The sequence below is a fragment of the Schistocerca nitens genome, chromosome 5, assembly GCF_023898315.1.
Source record: "Schistocerca nitens isolate TAMUIC-IGC-003100 chromosome 5, iqSchNite1.1, whole genome shotgun sequence".
NCBI lineage: Eukaryota > Metazoa > Arthropoda > Insecta > Orthoptera > Acrididae > Schistocerca > Schistocerca nitens.
The window spans coordinates 207,017,987-207,035,556 of record NC_064618.1 but is presented as its reverse complement, the minus strand read 5'-3'; the positions used below and the strand labels follow the sequence as shown (position 1 = coordinate 207,035,556).

At 44.4% G+C, this 17,570-nt stretch overlaps 1 protein-coding gene across 1 annotated transcript in view; it reads right to left on the bottom strand.

Annotated features, from left to right (window-relative positions):
- Positions 1-17,570, bottom strand: part of LOC126259231 (ras-related and estrogen-regulated growth inhibitor) — a 348,539-nt gene that overhangs the window by 206,968 nt on the left and 124,001 nt on the right. The window contains exon 2 of the mRNA XM_049955847.1: positions 4,036-4,180. Within this exon, the coding sequence (XP_049811804.1) occupies positions 4,036-4,132 (97 nt within the window). The 5' untranslated portion in view covers positions 4,133-4,180. The remainder of the gene's footprint in view (positions 1-4,035; positions 4,181-17,570) is intronic.

The window sequence follows — 17,570 nt, the reverse complement described above, 5'->3', positions numbered from 1 at the left end:
GGTCATCTGCCAATTCCGAATTTGTAAACATTGCACTGACTGAAAAACCACGTTCGTGATGAACACTAACCTGTTGATGCTACGTACTGATGTGCTTGATGCTAGTACTGTAGAGCAATGAGTCGCTTGTCAGCACAAGCACCGAAGTCAACATTACCTTCCTTCAATTGGGCCAACTGGCGGTGAATCGAGGAAGTACAGTACATACTGTCGAAACTAAAATGAGCTCTAACATGGAAATTAAGTGTTTCCGGACACATGTCCACATAACATCTTTTCTTTATTTATGTGTGAGTAATGTTTCCTGAAAGTTTGGCCGTACCTTTTTGTAACACCCTATATATATATATATATATATATATATATATATATATATATATATATATTGTGTGAGTAAGTGCGCGTATGCGTGTGTGCATGTAAATTGTAAAACATAATAAAGAAACGTTGTTAGCAAACAAGAAAGTTTTATTATCGCCGTTTATTAGAATTCTGCTACAGATTTTGAATTTGCGGCAACAATAAACAAGAGGAAGTGACGAATAGGTGAGGTTCAGAGGGTTGGAGGAAATGGGCATATAAAGTGGAAAGGAGGAGATGGAGAGAAAGGGCAAGAGGAGACGGAGAAGGTGATGGGGAGAGGTGGGGGGGAGGAGCAGACGGACAGAGACAGGGAAGGAGGAGGTCATTAGGACGTATATCCAGTTGCTGTACGTACCAGAAACGTGTACTTTCTAATTTCTTTCTTTTCCATAGTACCAGACTGAGTCACAGGAAAACGTGGCTAGGAACAGCTAGTACATGACTTTATTTCTCAGTATTATCCACACATTAATGGTGGCTGATGAAGAAAAAGATAATGTCAGTCACAGACATCATACAAATGAAGAACGACGGTTAAATGTTTTCGTTGACGAAGAAGAAGGTTCTTTCAGACGGAGAATGTTAAAGAGAAGACGTGTCATGCAGGCGTCTCCACGAACGGTGAGCCTCAGCTTGCGTCGCACCAGCAAACCGCTGGCACTTCGGAAGCAGATTCTCCGTGCGTAGCAAAACCCTGGCGCAGTTGTTCCCGTGATTTCTCCCATGCTCCACTGATTTATGCACGCTCTTGTCACCACAGATTGTGCATTGAAAGTTATTAAAAATGTAAGCGGTTTTTACCACTGTTCCTCAGTTTATAAATTCCTTTGCGTGACCAGCGTAAATAACAGATTCTGCGTTGCCTTCCTCACCAGTTTCGCAGCTCGGGGCTCGACAGACGGTCACAGTATTGCTATCCAACCCTGCAAGTAGGATCGGACCTAGAGCATTTCTATTTCGATTAATGTGCACGGCTAGACTACGGACGCAGGTTCGAATCCTCGGGCATGGATGTGTGTGATGTCCTTAGGTTAGTTAGGTTTAAGTAGTTCTAAGTTCTCGGGGACTGATTACCTCAGCTGCTAAGCCCCGTAGTGCTCAGAGCCATTTTTGCATGGTTAGAGGAATCGTTCAATAACATACAGCAGAGTCAGTAGGATTAATGAGTCATGGGCAACTAATTAATTTCATGCGCAGACCGACATAGTGGCACTGCCACAAACGCCTTTTGCAGCTAATAATCTCTCTACCCTGTACTTTGTTAACTAATGATGAACAATGATTCCGCGACGCCCTGAGAAACACTCTTAGTACAGGCATAAAGAAATCTTCCACAAGTGTCACACTATTCTCAGATTTAGGGAATATCTACTAATACCTCTAAAAATGCCTGCAAAGTGAGTCTCCCACCTAACGCCCAATTACGAAGGTATTTCGAAAAGCTCACCACATACTCGCCCGCATCTCAATGACGGCAACGGCCTCTCGTCCTCCACTTCTACATCTACATTTACATACATACTCCGCAATCCACCATACGGTGCGTGGCGGAGGGTACCTCGTACCACAACTAGCATTTTCTCTCCCTGTTCCACTCCCAAACAGAACGAGGGAAAAATGACTGCCTATATGCCTCTGTGCCAGCCCTAATCTCTCTTATGTTATCTTTGTGGTCTTTCCGCGAAATATAAGTTGGCGGCAGTAAAATTATACTGCAGTCAGCCTCAAATGCTGGTTCTCTAAATTTCTCAGTAGCGATTCACGAAAAGAACGCCTCCTTTCCTCCAGAGACTCCCACCCGAGTTCCTGAAGCATTTCCGTAACACTCGCGTGATGATAAAACCTAACAGTAACAAATCTAGCAGCCCGCCTCTGAATTGCTTCTATGTCCTCCCTCAATCCGACTTGACAGGGATCCCATACGCAAGAGCAGTACTCGAGAATAGGTCGGATTAGTGTTTTATAAGCGGTCTCCTTTACAGATGAACCATATCTTCCCAAAATTCTACCAATGAACCGAAGACGACTATCCACCTTCCCCACAACTGCCATTACATGCTTGTCCCACTTCACATCGCTCTGCAATGTTACGCCCAAATATTTAATGGACGTGACTGTGTCAAGCGCTACACTACTAATGGAGTATTCAAACATTACGGGATTATTTTTCCTATTCATCTGCATTTATTTACATTTATCTATATTTAGAGTTAGCAGCCATTCTTTACACCAATCACAAATCCTGTCCAAGTCATCTTGTATCCTCCTACAGTCACTCAACGACGACACCTTCCCGTACACCACAGCATCATCAGAACATTTAAAGCACGGTTTCGATTTAAAATACGGGTAGAATAATTACATACCTAAAACACATCTCCATCGCCTTGGAAATAACACCTCAAAACGACGCTGAGCTCCGCGAGAACGTCTATGCTCTTGTGTGAACTAGATGATGCTCTACCACAGGGCTTAACAACTGGCCGGTTTTGAGCGCGAGTACTCGCGTCTGCTCAGGCACATGCTCACGAGCAGGTGCAAGGTCGCGGAGTAGGGAGGGAGGGGAGGGAGGGGAGGGAGGGGAGGGAGGGGAAATGCGCGCGCACGTTTGAATGTGATCTCGCGTTCGTGGCAGATTTAACTAGCCATCTGAATGCTTTGAACATTTTACTACAAGGTAAAGATCTGCTAATTACTTATTTCATAGATCGAATACGAGCTTTTAAAATGAAATTGACACTTTGGGTGAGTCAGCTGGAAACAGGAAACCTAGCTCATTTTCCTAAATTATCATCCATGCAAGATGTCACAAAGACTATGAACGTTATTCACATAGTTTAGTTGATCAGCGCTTTCAAGATCTGACAGCACTAGACAGTGATTTTGATCTGTTCTCTCCATATTCAGCGAATATTTAAGAGATTCGTCCTGAGCTGCAGCAAGAAATTATTGATCTGCAGTGTGACAGAGAATACAGAGACAACTTTCAGAACAAGAAAAACATTTTGGAATTCTACAGACACTTCCCTCAGGATAGATTTCCTCGTTTGCACAAACTAGCGGCGACAATAATATCAATGTTCGGTTCCACGTATGTTTGTGAACAACTGTTCTCTGCAATGAAATGTAACAAGACGCGCCTGAGAAACGCATTGTCTGATCGAAATTTAAACTGCACGCTGCGCCTAAAATGCACAAGAACAATTACTCCGAACATAGACGCAATTGTAAAGGGCAAAAAGTACAAGATAACCGAGAATCCCACACTTCAGTGACACCTTTTATTGTGTAACAGTTCACAAATTAATGCGAAGCTAATAAAATTATGTGGCATGTGTACATTCTCCTTTATTTGTTTCATTTGTCGCAGTACTAATTCGTGAGTGATATCCCTGCAGGTGGCCGCGGATTTACATTGTCTGGCGGCAGCTGTTGTGTGCCCCACGTGACTTTCCCCACTCTCCGCTCTGGTCCTGTAGTGGGGGTAGCTTGCTCGCGCTGCTCCGTGCTCGCGCCTTGCTGCTCACAGCTTGCTCCGCGAGCACGTATGTTGTGAAGCCCTGCTCTACCACGAGGCTTGCTGAAGCCTTAGTCACCAGGTCATCTGAATCGAACTACAGGAGGGGGGGAGGGGGCGGGGAGAGAGAACGCGGCTTCTCTCTGTGTACTCACCGCTCTTGCCGACGGCGGCCGCCCCCAGCACGGCGATCTTGACCTCGCACAGCGACGACTTCTTGCGGCGGATGCCGCGGATCGCGTTCGAGTTCATGGCGGCTGCGGCTGCTGCTGCTGCGGCATGGGGGGCCGCGCCGCGACTCTGCAACACACACACACACTGCCTTCAGCGGCCACCACTTCTGCCGTCGCATCCACTACTAACTGCCGTTATGCGTTCCGCGGCCGAGGAGTCACAAACTTCATCAAATTTATCTCGACTGTAAGACCATACGTAATACCGTCTTACCCATCCAACATTATATAATACTACACAAAACGTTATCGACCATGGATGTAAGTGGGCATCGACTGGAATCAATGGGGAGAAAGTCGAAATTTGTGTCGGACCGGGATTCGAATTAGAGCATCTGCCTGGTAACCAGGAGGCACCAAATGCAAATAAACATGGCAACTCTCACCTGATCAGCTTGACATCTGATACATCTTCCACTGCCTTGCAAATCACGGGGATGAAAGTAGCTTTCGCAACATGTTGTTGTTGTTGTGGTCTTCAGTCCTGAGACTGGTTTGATGCAGCTCTCCATGCTACTCTATCCTCTGCAAGCTTCTTCATCTCCCAGTACCTACTGCAGCCTACATCCTTCTGAATCTGCTTGGTGTATTCATCTCTTCGTCTCCCTCTACCATCTTTATCCTCCACGCTGCCCTCCAATACTAAATTGGTGATCCCGCGATGTCTCAGAACATGTCCTACCAACCGATCCCTTCTTCTAGTCAAGTTGTGCCACAAGCTCCTCTTCTCCCCAATTCTATTCAATACCTCCTCATTACTTATGTGATCTACCCATATAATCTTCAGCATTATTCTGTAGCACCACATTTCGAAAGCTTCTATTCTCTTCGTGTCCAAGCTATTTATCGTCCACGTTCCACTTCCATTCTTTGCTAAACTTCATACAAATACTTTCAGAAGAGACTTCCTGACATTTAAATCTATACTCGATGTTAACAAATTTTTCTTCTTCAGAAACGCTTTCCTTGCCATTTCAAGTCAACATTTTTAATCCTCTCTACTTCGACCATCATCAGTTATTTTGCTCCCAAAATAGCAAAACTCCTTTGCTACTTTAAGTGTCTCATTTCCTAATCTAATTCCCTCAGCATCACCCGACTTAATTCGACTACGTTCCATTATCCTCGTTTTGATTTTGTTCAAAAATGTTCAAATGTGTGTGAAATCTTATGGGACTTAACTGCTAAGGTCATGAGTCCCTAAGCTTACACACTACTTAACCTAAATTATCCTACCGACAAACACACACACCCATGCCCGAGGGAGGAATCGAAACACCGCCGGAACCATTGCTTTTGTTGATGTTCATCTTATAGCCTCCTTTCAAGACACTGTCCATTCCGTTCAACTGCTGTTCCAAGTCCTTTCCTGTCTCTGACAGAATTACAATGACATCGGCGAACCTCAAAGTTCTTATTTCTTCTCCATGGATTTTAATACCTACTCCGAATTTTTCTTTTGTTTCCTTTACTGCATGCTCAATATACAGATTGAATAACATCGGGGATAGGCTACAACCCTGTCTCACTCCCTTCCCAACCACTGCTTCCCTTTCATGTCCCTCGACTCTTATAACTGCCATCTGCTTCCTGTACAAATTCTAAATAGACTTTCGCTCTCTGTATTTTACCCCTGCCACCTTCACAATTTGAAGGAGAGTATTCTAATCAACATTGTCAAAAGCTTTCTCTAAGTCTACAAATGCTAGAAACTTAGGTTTGCCTTTTCTTAATCTTTCTTCTATGATAAGTCGCAGGGTCAGTATTGCCTCACGTGTACCAACATTTCTACATTTCGCAACACAGGTTAACGAAACTGCGACCATACATTTCCTAAGTGTAGTACAGAAGGCAACTGAAGGAAATTCGCTCTGACGCTTTCATTCAAAGACAATAATTGCGCTGAAGTCACTGCAAATATGATGGTCCCCTGAACATTACAAACGGTGGGATATGTTGTGTAATCACCAAGGACGGCAAAAGCATGCTCTGCAAGCAGCTCCCATGCTGTTCACGAAGTTGGTAGGGAATTTTTATGGTAGCTCGCTTCTCCAACAGCGCGGCTAACAACGGATGGATCGTCGTTGCTTCGTGTGGACGTCATGCAAAACGACTCCTCAACGCATGCGACACCCGACACATGCTAGATGGAATTTAAGTCGGCGAAATGGGCAGGCCAATCCATTCGTCGAATATCCTCTCGATACAGGAGCTCCTACACCTAAGCCATTCGAGGGTGTCGTGCATAGCCATCCATAAAAACGAAATCAGAGTGGAGTGCACACCGGAGAAGAGACATATGGGGATGGAGTGCTGTCTCACAATTGCCTGTGAGTGTCCTGTGTTCAAAGATCAGTCAGTGCTTCCATGCAGCATTATGCCTCCCCACACCATATCACCTAGAATACGAAACGATCACGTTCGACAATCTTCCTGACTGCATTACCTGTTCCCACGTCTCGCCATATGAGGGTACGTCCAGCATTGTCGGAGGAATGGAACGCTCTTCCACAAGAATTCCATGCAGCCAGCGTGGGAACACGTTGCAAAGGCGCGCGTTGATCAGACACCCTGTTAACAACCATATGTCACCCTTCGTAATGTCCAGAGGGCCATCATGAATCGCTGTGACTCAGTTTAATTATTAACTTTGAATTAATGTGTCATTCCTGTTCGTCTCATTGCTTATTTCTTTCAGTTACCTTCTTTACTATACTTCAGCAGCTTCTCCTGTGTGTGGTCCATGTCTCATCGAACTGTGTTACTTGGCATGACACATCATACGAAAGTTACTTTCGTTCATAAGTTTATCACACCATTGTAGTCGTTAACATGCATAACACACAGAAGCAAGAAAAAGAGAATATTGGATTTGTTGATCAATTTAGTTTCCAGAATATGAAAGGAGCTATACAGGCAGCTCTGACGTAGCGTTTGATTATGGACGCAAGCCTAAAGAAAAATCAGGACGCTTTCGTAGTACGTATAAAAAGCATTCATTTACGTAAATTAGTGAAAGACGTTTGAAATTTTCAGAAAAATAGCAGTAAGCTATGGTGAAAGATGGGTAATATATAATATGTACAAGAAATAAGGAGGGATAATAAGACTGGAATATTAAGGGAGAAGCGGTCGGATTAAAAGGGCCATAAGGAAGGGATGCAGCATTTCTCCCAAACTGTTCAACCTGTGACTTAAATAATCAATGACCGAAACAAATAAATAGTTACGGTATGGAGTTGAAGAGCAGGGTAGACGGATACCAAAAATTATTCCTCAGTGAAAGCTATGAAGAGTTAAGGGACCTGTTAATTGAACAGTTCAATGAGCGCAGAATGTGAACCATGAATAAACCGAAGAAAAATCAAAGAAACGAGAAGTATCAGAAATGAGATTATCAATAAACTTATCATCAAATTTGGGGTCGATTTAATAGTCGAAGAGAAAGAAATCTGCTACCTGAGAAGCAAAATAAGGCACGACGAACGAAGCAAGGAGGATACACGAAGCACACTAGCACTTGGAAATGGAGCGTTCCATACTAAAAGGCCGGCCGGAGTGGCCGAGCGGTTCTAGGCGCTACATTCTGGAACCGCGCGACCGTTACGGTCGCAGGTTCGAATCCTGCCTCCGGCATGGATGTGTGTGATGTCCTTAGGTTAGTTAGGTTTAAGTAGTTCTAAGTTCTAGGGGACTTATGACCTCAGCAGTTGAGTCCCATAGTGCTTAGAGCCATTTGAGCCATACTAAAAGAAGTCTACTTGGTATAGAATATAGGCCTTATTTTGAGGAAGAAATACCTGGTAACGTACGTTTGGAGCCCAGTCTTGTAAGGAAGTGAATCATGGGCTACGGGAAAATCAGTGATGAAGGGAATGGACCTGTCTGATATGTGCTGTTACAAAAGGATGTTGAAAATTAATTTGACTGATTAGATAAGAAATGTAGAGATTCTCCGTAGAACTGACGAGGAAAGGTGTAGGCTGAAAACATCGACAAGAAGAAGGGACGGGATGATAGGACATGAGTTAACATATCAAGAAATGGTACTAGTGGGAATTGTAGAGGGTAAAAACTGTAGGTGAAAATAGGGATTTCACTCTGGCAGATAACTGAGATTGCCGTGTGTAAGTGCTAAAATGTGATGAAATGATGACACAAGGGACGAAGTCGCGGCGGACCACATTACATCTGTCAGGAGACTGATGACTGATCCAAAAGAAAAGGCATTACGTTTCTCGTCGATACGTCTCGCGAGGGTCGCCACAATGCTACTCATGATTTCTGGTCAGACGAGAGGAGGATGATCAACATCAGCAGAAGATTGTGTAAAGCCGACAAGTGTGAGAATTATCACACAATCAGTTTAGAAGCTCATGTATCTTTGCTGTTGAGAAGAATAATATACGAAAGAACTGAAAGGAAAATTTACGGATCTATTAGATTGTGATCAGTTTAGCTTTAGAAAAGGTAAAGGCGCCAGAGAGGCACTTCTGACGTTACGGTTAAAATCAGAAGCAAGAAACAGTGTGGAATGGAGCGAGATGTTCGAAATCTTGAGAAATATAAGTGTAAGCTATAGGAAAAGACGGGTGATATACAGTGTGTACAAGAACCAAGAGGCAACGATAAGAGTGGAAGACCAAGAACGAAATGCACATATTAAAAAGGGGGTAAGACAGGGATGTAATCTTTAGCTCCTGCTCTTCAATCAATAAGTCAAAGGAACAAAGGAACAGTGGCAAGAAATAAAAGAAAGGGTCAAGAGGGGGATTAATACGCAAGGTGAAAGGATATAAATATGTTAAGATTCAATAGGTGTGGGAAGAAGAGGTTGGCAAAGCTTGTAGGTGACAGTGTAGTGGGTGGTACTGGGATCACTCATGGAAAAATTCCTGTAGTAGTTGGTGTTAGAGCTGCACCTTTTTTAGGTTGAAATCGGCTGAAACGTATGCCTGCTTAAAGGAAGTCCCTCTAATTAAGGGGTCCTCTTCAGAGGATGTCATGTTTCCAAGTAGAGAAGTAATTAGCATATTTCATCAAAATATAAGAAGTATTAGAGATAAAGTTAATGAACTGCTTACATATGTTGACTCTGAAATTATTGGTATATCAGAGCACCACTTAAATAATTTGACAATTCAGAAGCTTCCTTTACCAGGACACGGATTAGCTGGCTGTTATTCAAGGAGTTCCTTAACGTGGTGGTGGAGTGGCTACGTACATAAAAGAAACGGTATTTCATTTGAGCCCATGGACGTATCACGACACTGTACTGAACAGAAATTTGAATGTTGTGCAGCGGCAGTTCAATTTAGTGAAACTAAACTTGTAACTGTTGTTGTTCTTTATAGGTCCCCTAACTCTGACTTCAGATCATTTCTGCTCAAGCTAGAGAGGGTTCTTGATTCACTTTGTAGGAGGTACCAGAAATTAGTTATATGGTGACTTCAATATAAATTTTGTATATGATGGTGTAAGAAAAAGTATGTTGGTAGATCTCCTAAATTAATATGATCTGATGCAGATTGTGTTTTTTTTTTCCAACTAGGGTGCAGGGGAACAGAACACAGCCGTAGACTATTTTTTAATCATTCTTTATTAGTAGATGGGCATTCTGTTAGTAAGAGGGTGAATGGTCTTTCAGACCATGATGCACAAATTTTAACACTAAAAGGCTTTTGTACCCCAAAAAGTGTCACATATAATTACAAACAATGCAGGAAAGGTAATCAACAGCAATAGAGAGTTTTTTAAACCTTGTCAAGGAAGAAGAGTGGCAGGATGTTTATAATGCCGATAACATAGATGATAAATATAAAGCTTTCCTTAATACATTTGTCATGTTCTTTGAGAGTTGCTTTCTATTAGAACGTTTTAAATGGGTTACTAGCAGTAGTAGGAATCCCGGGTGGCTGACCTGTGGGATAAGGATATCATGTAAAACAAAGCGGGAATTATATCAAAATGTTAGAAATAGTCACAATCAGGCTATAGTAGCTCATTAAAAACAGTACTGTAAGGTGCTTAAAAATGTTATTAAGAAGACTAAGAGCATGTGGTATGCAAATAGAATAGCTAATTCAATGGCATTGGGCAGTTGTATCCAACAAAACTGGCGAAACAGAACGCCCCATCGCATTTGCTTCCAAAACTTCGAACAGTGCTCAGACTAATTATAGTCAGCTGGAGAAGGAAGGCCTGGTTATAATATACGGTGTCACCAAATTTCATAATTACCTACATGGCAAAAAATTTTTCCTGTTCACGGACCATAAGCCTTTGACTCCATTGTTTCATCCGTCAAAACAAGTTTCCGCCGCACAGCGCAGAAGCTTGAACGTTGGTCGCTATTATTTTCAGATTACGAGTATGAAGTTCCGTTTCGCCCGACGGCGCAACACCAAACACTGACACATTATCTCGTTTACCTGTCGGCACAGATGCATCGGAAGCTCCTTGTTCACATACTGATTTGTCTGATTCGCAGGCACTGGATTTTTCTCCTACTGATTCACGGCGGATCGCATGAGCCAAGGCGCATGGCCAATCACCAGGATTGCTAAAAAGTTACATTCGCAAAGGTTGGCCTCGACTTCAGAACGTATTCCCGATCCCTTAGTGCGAAGATGCTTTATGCATCGCAACAGTTTATCTCTTCTTAAAGATGTGATTTTTCTTCACGAGCCTGACGAACAGACAAGAGGGTTGACCTCACCTCGTTGCAACAGCAAGTGTTAAGCCTTCTACAGAAAGGTCATTGGGGAGCAGTTCACACTAAGCAGCTAGGGATCCAACATTATACGTAGCTTGGTTTAGATAAACAAACAGAACGTGTGATGTGACGACAAAATGTCGCGCTTGGATGGACAATCGGGCCGTTCCGCGCCAGGAATTTTTCTGTTGCCACGTTCTGATTTATGATATTCCATGGCAACGCCTCCATACAAACTTCGCTTGCCTATTCTGGAGAACACGTTGGTAGATTATCGTCTATGCCTAAAGCAAATACCCCTTTGTCGTCTCATTCCATTCGACGAATGCCGCCAGCACTATCAAGGCTTTCGCTTCTGTATTTTCTCTCGAAGGCTTGCCACAAACAATTGTTTCTGACGATGGAGCTCCTTTTTCTTGCAAAGAATTTGCACAATTTCACCAACGCAGAGGAATACAGCGTGTCGCCGGCCGCTGTGACCGAGCGGTTCTAGGCGCTTCACTCCGGAACCGCACTGCTGCTGCGGTCACAGGTTCGAATCCTGCCTCGGGCATGGACGTGTGTGATGTCCGTAGGTTAGTTAGGTTTAAGTAGTTCTAAGTTCTAGGGGACTGATGACCTCAGCAGTTAGGTCCCATAGTGCTCAGAGCCATTTGAACCATTTTTGCATGCCCAAACGACAATAAGGAAAGAGGAAATGGGTATGTGAATGTTTGAAAAGAAGAACGACATACTTCATATTAATTTACTCTCTAAAATCCGATATCCCTTGCGGCGAAACATTAATTAATGAAGTGAAGCGGGACAATGTTCAAAACATGACTGAAAATACGTTCACTAAATAGAGATAGGAAAATCTATGACTCACATATCACCTAAAGTCGATGTATAATTTTAAAATGTTAAAATAAAGAAATGAAGTAATACAGAATGCTATGCTTGTAACGTACGTTGTTGTTCTACGAGGTGCATTCAAGTTCTAAGGCCTCCGATTTTTTTTCTCCTGACTGGAAAGAGATAGAAACATGCGCATTGTTTTAAAATGAGGCCGCGTTCACTGTCAATACGTCCCAGAGATGGCAGCACCGTACGGCAGATGGAACTTTACCGCCAGCGGCGAGAATGAGAACTGTTTTAAATACTTAAAATGGCGACGTTTTCCTTACTTGAACAGCGTGCAATCATTCGTTTTCTGAATTTGCGTGGTGTGAAACCAATTGAAATTCATCGACAATTGAAGGAGACATGTGGTGATGGAGTTATGGATGTGTCGAAAGTGCGTTCGTGGGTGCGACAGTTTAATGAAGGCAGAACATCGTGTGAGAACAAACCGAAACAACCTCGGGCTCGCACAAGCCGGTCAGACGACATGATTGAGAAAGTGGAGAGAATTGTTTTGGGGGATCGCCGAATGACTGTTGAACAGCTCGCCTCCAGAGTTGGCATTTCTGTGGGTTCTGTGCACACAATCCTGCATGACGAGCTGAAAATGCGAAAAGTGTCATCCAGGTGGGTGCCACGAATGCTGACAGACGACCACATGGCTGCCCGTGTGGCATGTTGCCAAGCAATGTTGACGCGCAACGACAGCATGAATGGGACTTTATTTTCGACGGTTGTGACAATGGATGAGACGTGGATGCCATTTTTCAATCCAGAAACAAAGCGCCAGTCAGCTCAATGGAAGTACACAGATTCACTGCCACCAAAAAAATTTCGGGTAACCGCCAGTGCCGAAAAAATGATGGTGTCCATGTTCTGGGACAGCGAGGGCGGAATCCTTACCCATTGCGTTCCAAAGGGCACTACGGTAACAGGTGCATTCTACGAAAATGTTTTGAAGAACAAATTCCTTCCTGCACTGCAACAAAAACGTCTGGGAAGGGCTGCGCGTGTGCTGTTTCACCAAGACAACGCACCCGCACATCGAGCTAACGTTACGCAACAGGTTCTTCGTGATAACAATTTTGAAGTGATTCCTCATGCTCCCTACTCACCTGACCTGTCTCCTAGTAACTTTTGGCTTTTTCCAACAATGAAAGACACTCTCCATGGCCGCACATTCACCAGCCGTGCTGCTATTGCCTCAGCGATTTTCCAGTGGTCAAAACAGACTCCTAAAGAAGCCTTCGCCCCTGCCATGGAATCATGGCGTCAGCGTTGTGGAAAATGTGTACGTCTGCAGGGCAATTACGTCGAGAAGTAATGCAAGTTTCATCGATTTCGGGTGAGTAGTTAATTAGAAAAAAAATGGGAAGCCTTAGAACTTGAATGCACCTCGTACATTGTTTAGCTCTGGTATTTACGGGATCACAGAGAAAGCATCCTAGATTTTGGAGGGAATAGCAGTAATTGTAATGGTCTGCACTACAACAGAAACAAGAAGCACAACTTATGGAAAAAATAATGTAATGTGTGTTCAAGGTCACAAGCGACATTGAAGCAGATATTTCCTGAGACTTAGTATGGGTGGATGTTATATTCGACAACCGGAATAAATTAATAACTGGTTCCTTTTACCGACCCCGGGTTTCAGATGAAACAGATGCTGAACAGTACAAAGAAAATTTGACTCTCATCACAAATAGGTACCCTGCTCATATAATTATAGTTGGCAGTGACTTCAAACTACCTTCCGTATGTTGAGAAAAATACATTTTCAGACCCTGTTGTAGATAGAAAACAACTTCTGTAATTGTTCTAAATGATTTTTTGAAAATGTTTTGAACAATTAGTTCACGAGGCTATTCAAATTGTAAATCGTTATGAAAACACACTTGATCTCTTAGCCACAAATAATCCCGAGCATCACGACGGATACAGGGACTACAATCGTAGCGAGGCTGAATTCCGTAACAAAGAAATTCACGAAAACTAAACGCGAAATATATCTATTTATAAAATCAGCTAAAAATTCGTTTGACGTCTTTCTAAGAGACCAATCCTTCCAAACTATGTAAGTGAACACCATATGTGGCTTACGTTCAAAGAAGTAGTATCAACAGCAGTCGAGAGATTCATACCAAATAAAGTAATAAGAGACGGAACTGATCGACTGTGGTACACAAAACACGACAGAAAGCTGCTGCAGGAGCACTGAAAAAGGCAAGTATAATTTAAACGAACGCAAAATCTCCAAGACTGGCAAAGTTTTACTGAGGCTCGAAATTTGGTGCAGATTTCAATGCGAGATGCATTTAATAGTTTCCACAACGAAACTCTCTCTAGAAATGTGACGGAAAATCCAAAGGGATTCTGGTCCTACGTAAAGTAAACGAGCGGAAAGGCTCACTAAGTGCCTTTACTGCGCGACAGCGACGGCAATGTTACTGATGACAGTGCCACTAAAGTGGAGTTATTAAATGCCGGTGAGGAGGAGGAGGAGGGGGAGACAAGGGACCCAACCCTTCGGAGCAGGTAAAATTGTGGCAAACGTCCGGTGTGGAAAATGCCCGCACACCCCCGCGACGCCGTTGCCGCCAACGCGAAGGTCGCATTGACGCCGTCAAAACCGGCTAGTACCCGCCACCCCCTCCAGCAGCCTCCATGCTCCCACCTGTGCCGTCGGATGCGTTCTGCGACTGGTTTTCAGGGGCAGTTTCCCTGGCGCTCGCAAGAGGCAGTGTCAGGACGCAGGTTGGTCTGCTCTACCCGCAGCCAAGCAACCAGCCTCATATCTCTCTCCAAGGCACAGGCCTGTCCCAGTACCTTCCAGGTTGGGCGGGGAGGGGTGCGATATCGACCGCTGTCCAGTCAGCCGCACTTACAAATACGTGCGCCACCGCATTTCCTACAGCCGCCACCGCAGCACGAAGGCGCTACCACGAACGATTACGACGCTGCTAATGAGGTGCAAGCATCCTCTCTCTGGAGCTCTAGCGGCGGATGTACACTACTGGCCATTAAAATTGCTACACCAAGAAGAAATGCAGATGATAAACGGGTATTCATTGGACAAATATATTATACTAGAACTGACATGTGATTACATTTTCACGCAATTTGGGTGCATAGATCCTGAGAAAACAGTACCCAGAACAACCACCTGTGGCCTTAATAACAGCCTTGATACTCCTGGGCATTGAGTCAAACAGAGCTTGGATGGCGTGTTCAGGTACAGCTGCCCATGCAGCTTCAACACGATACCACAGTTCAAGAGTAGTGACTGGCGTATTGTGACGAGCCAGTTGCTCGGCCACCATTGACCAGATGTTTTCAGTTGTTGAGAGATCTGGAGAATGTGCTGGACCAAGGCAGCAATCTAACATTTTCTGTATCCAGAAAGGCACGTACAGGACCTGCAACATGCGGTCATGCATTATCCTGCTGAAATGTAGGGTTTCGCAAGGATCGAATGAAGGGTAGAGCCACGGGTCGTAACACATCTTAAATGTAACGTCCACTGCTCAAAGTGCCGTCAATGCGAACAAGAGGTGACCGAGACGTGTAGCCAAAGACACCCCATACCATGACGCCGGGTGATAAGCCAGTATGGCGATGACGAATACACGCTTCCAATGTGCGTTCACCGCGATGTCGCCAAACACGGATGCGACCATCATGATGCTGTGAAAAGAACCAGGATTAATCCGAAAAAATGTTGTTTTGCCATTCGTGCACCCAGGTTCGTCGTTGAGTACACCATCGCAGGCGCTCCTGTCTGTGACGCAACGTCAAGGGTAACCGCAGCCATGGTCTCCGAGCTGATAGTCCATGCTGTTGCAAACGTCGTCGAACTGTTCGTGCAGATGGTTGTTGTCTTGCAAACGTCCCCATCTGTTGACTCAGGGATCGAGACGTGGCTGCACGATCCGTTACAGCCATGCGGATAAGATGCCTGTCATCTCGACTGCTAGTGATACGATGCCGTTGGGATCCAGCACGGCGTTCCGTATTACCCTCCTGAACCCACCGATTCCATATTCTGCTAACAGCCATTGGATCTCGACCAACGCGAGCAGCAAAGTCGCGATACGATAAACCGCAATCGCGATAGGCTACAATCCGACCTTTATCAAAGTCGGAAACCTGATGGTACGCATTTCTCCTCCTTACACGAGGCATCACAACAACGTTTCAGCAGGCAACGCCAGTCAACTGCTGCTTGTGTATGACAAATCGGTTGGAAACTTTCCTCATGTCAGCACGTTGTAGGTGTCGCCACCGGCGCCAACCCTGTGTGAATGCTCTGGAAAGCTAATCATTTGCATATCACAGCATCTTCTTCCTGTCGGTTAAATTTCGCGTCTGTAGCACGTCATCTTCGTGGTGTACCAATTTTAATGGCCAGTAGTGTACTTAAGAGCGAACATTTGTACATTGATCCCATTTTGTGTGTTTTACAGTTGTATAACGTCTACAGACTTTCATAGGTGCCAGGGATCGACATCTTCTGAATATATATTGCACTGGAGAGTGACAGATTTATAGATCTTTTGCATCTGTATACATTTCTACATTCAAAGCTACTGTTAGTGATTGACGTTTCAAATGCAGCAACGATGTTATGTATTATTTTTACCGTTTGATATTAGATGTAGAATAAATTAATATCTGAATCCTCTGTTCATGAGCAGCGTGTGATCCTCGCTGTATTCACTAAAGAACTTCTTAGGGTGCAGAGGAAGATATAAAAATGGAACAGTGGGCTGTGCTAGCTTTAACAGAAACTGCAGTCTTGTGACTTCTATTAGGACTACTTATCGTTTAGAAAGCCATCACGGAAATAGTATGGCGTTTGTAACTCACCATCGTCATACACTGTTTTCCTCGAATGCAACAGTTTCTCTCACAGTCTTTGTGGATGGTAAACAGAAACTGCGTGTCTGATAGCAGTCGGAAGTTGATAGCTTTTAACCTTGCTGACGTAATGGATACTTCCTGTCGGTAGACAATTCCGTCGGGGGAAAAATTCCACTGGCATCTCGTGCTCACGTGGTTGGTGTCCCCGCCATTTTTATACGATTGGCGCGACAAGGCCATCAGGCTAATAAAACGCGCCTGAAAACAAATATGGCGCGTCGTGTTTGTTTGGCGTGTGTCGATTGCAGCGGCCGGTGTTGACGCTTCTCAAGATAGGCGGCGGCGGTCACAGCGCGCGTCGCCCACGCGGCCGGATGCCGCCCCACGCTGGCCGTGGCCGGCGGTCCGCAGCCAAGAGGCGGCGAGCACGGCGTCTCTAGCTCTGAGAGCAAGATACCGACTACTGTACCCACGGGAGACTAATACAACGACGGAAAAAAAAACTCACCAGCAAGAAGGAGTTGTGCAACATTAACGAAAGTTGATAGGCGTGTATCCACGTCTGAAAAATAACGTCTATTAAAATTTCACGCCAGTCACACAAGAGCGTCACTATGAGCGTGCAAATCAGATTTGCTTTAAATACACGGTGTAACGGTCGTGAGGGCTAGTTACACTACTGGCCATTAAAATTGCCACACTACCAAGATGACGTGCTACAGACGCGAAATTTAACCGCCAGGAAGAAGACGCTGTGATATGCAAATGATTAGCTTTCCAGAGCATTCACACAGGGTTGGCGCCGATGGCGACACCTACAACGTGCTGACATGAGGAAAGTTTCCAACCGATTTCTCATACACAAACAGCAGTTGACCGGCGTTGCCTGGTGAAATGTTGTTGTGATGCCTCGTGTAAAGAGGAGAAATGCGTACCATCACGTTTCCGACTTTGATAAAGGTCGGATTGTAGCCTATCGCGATTGCGGTTTATCGTATCG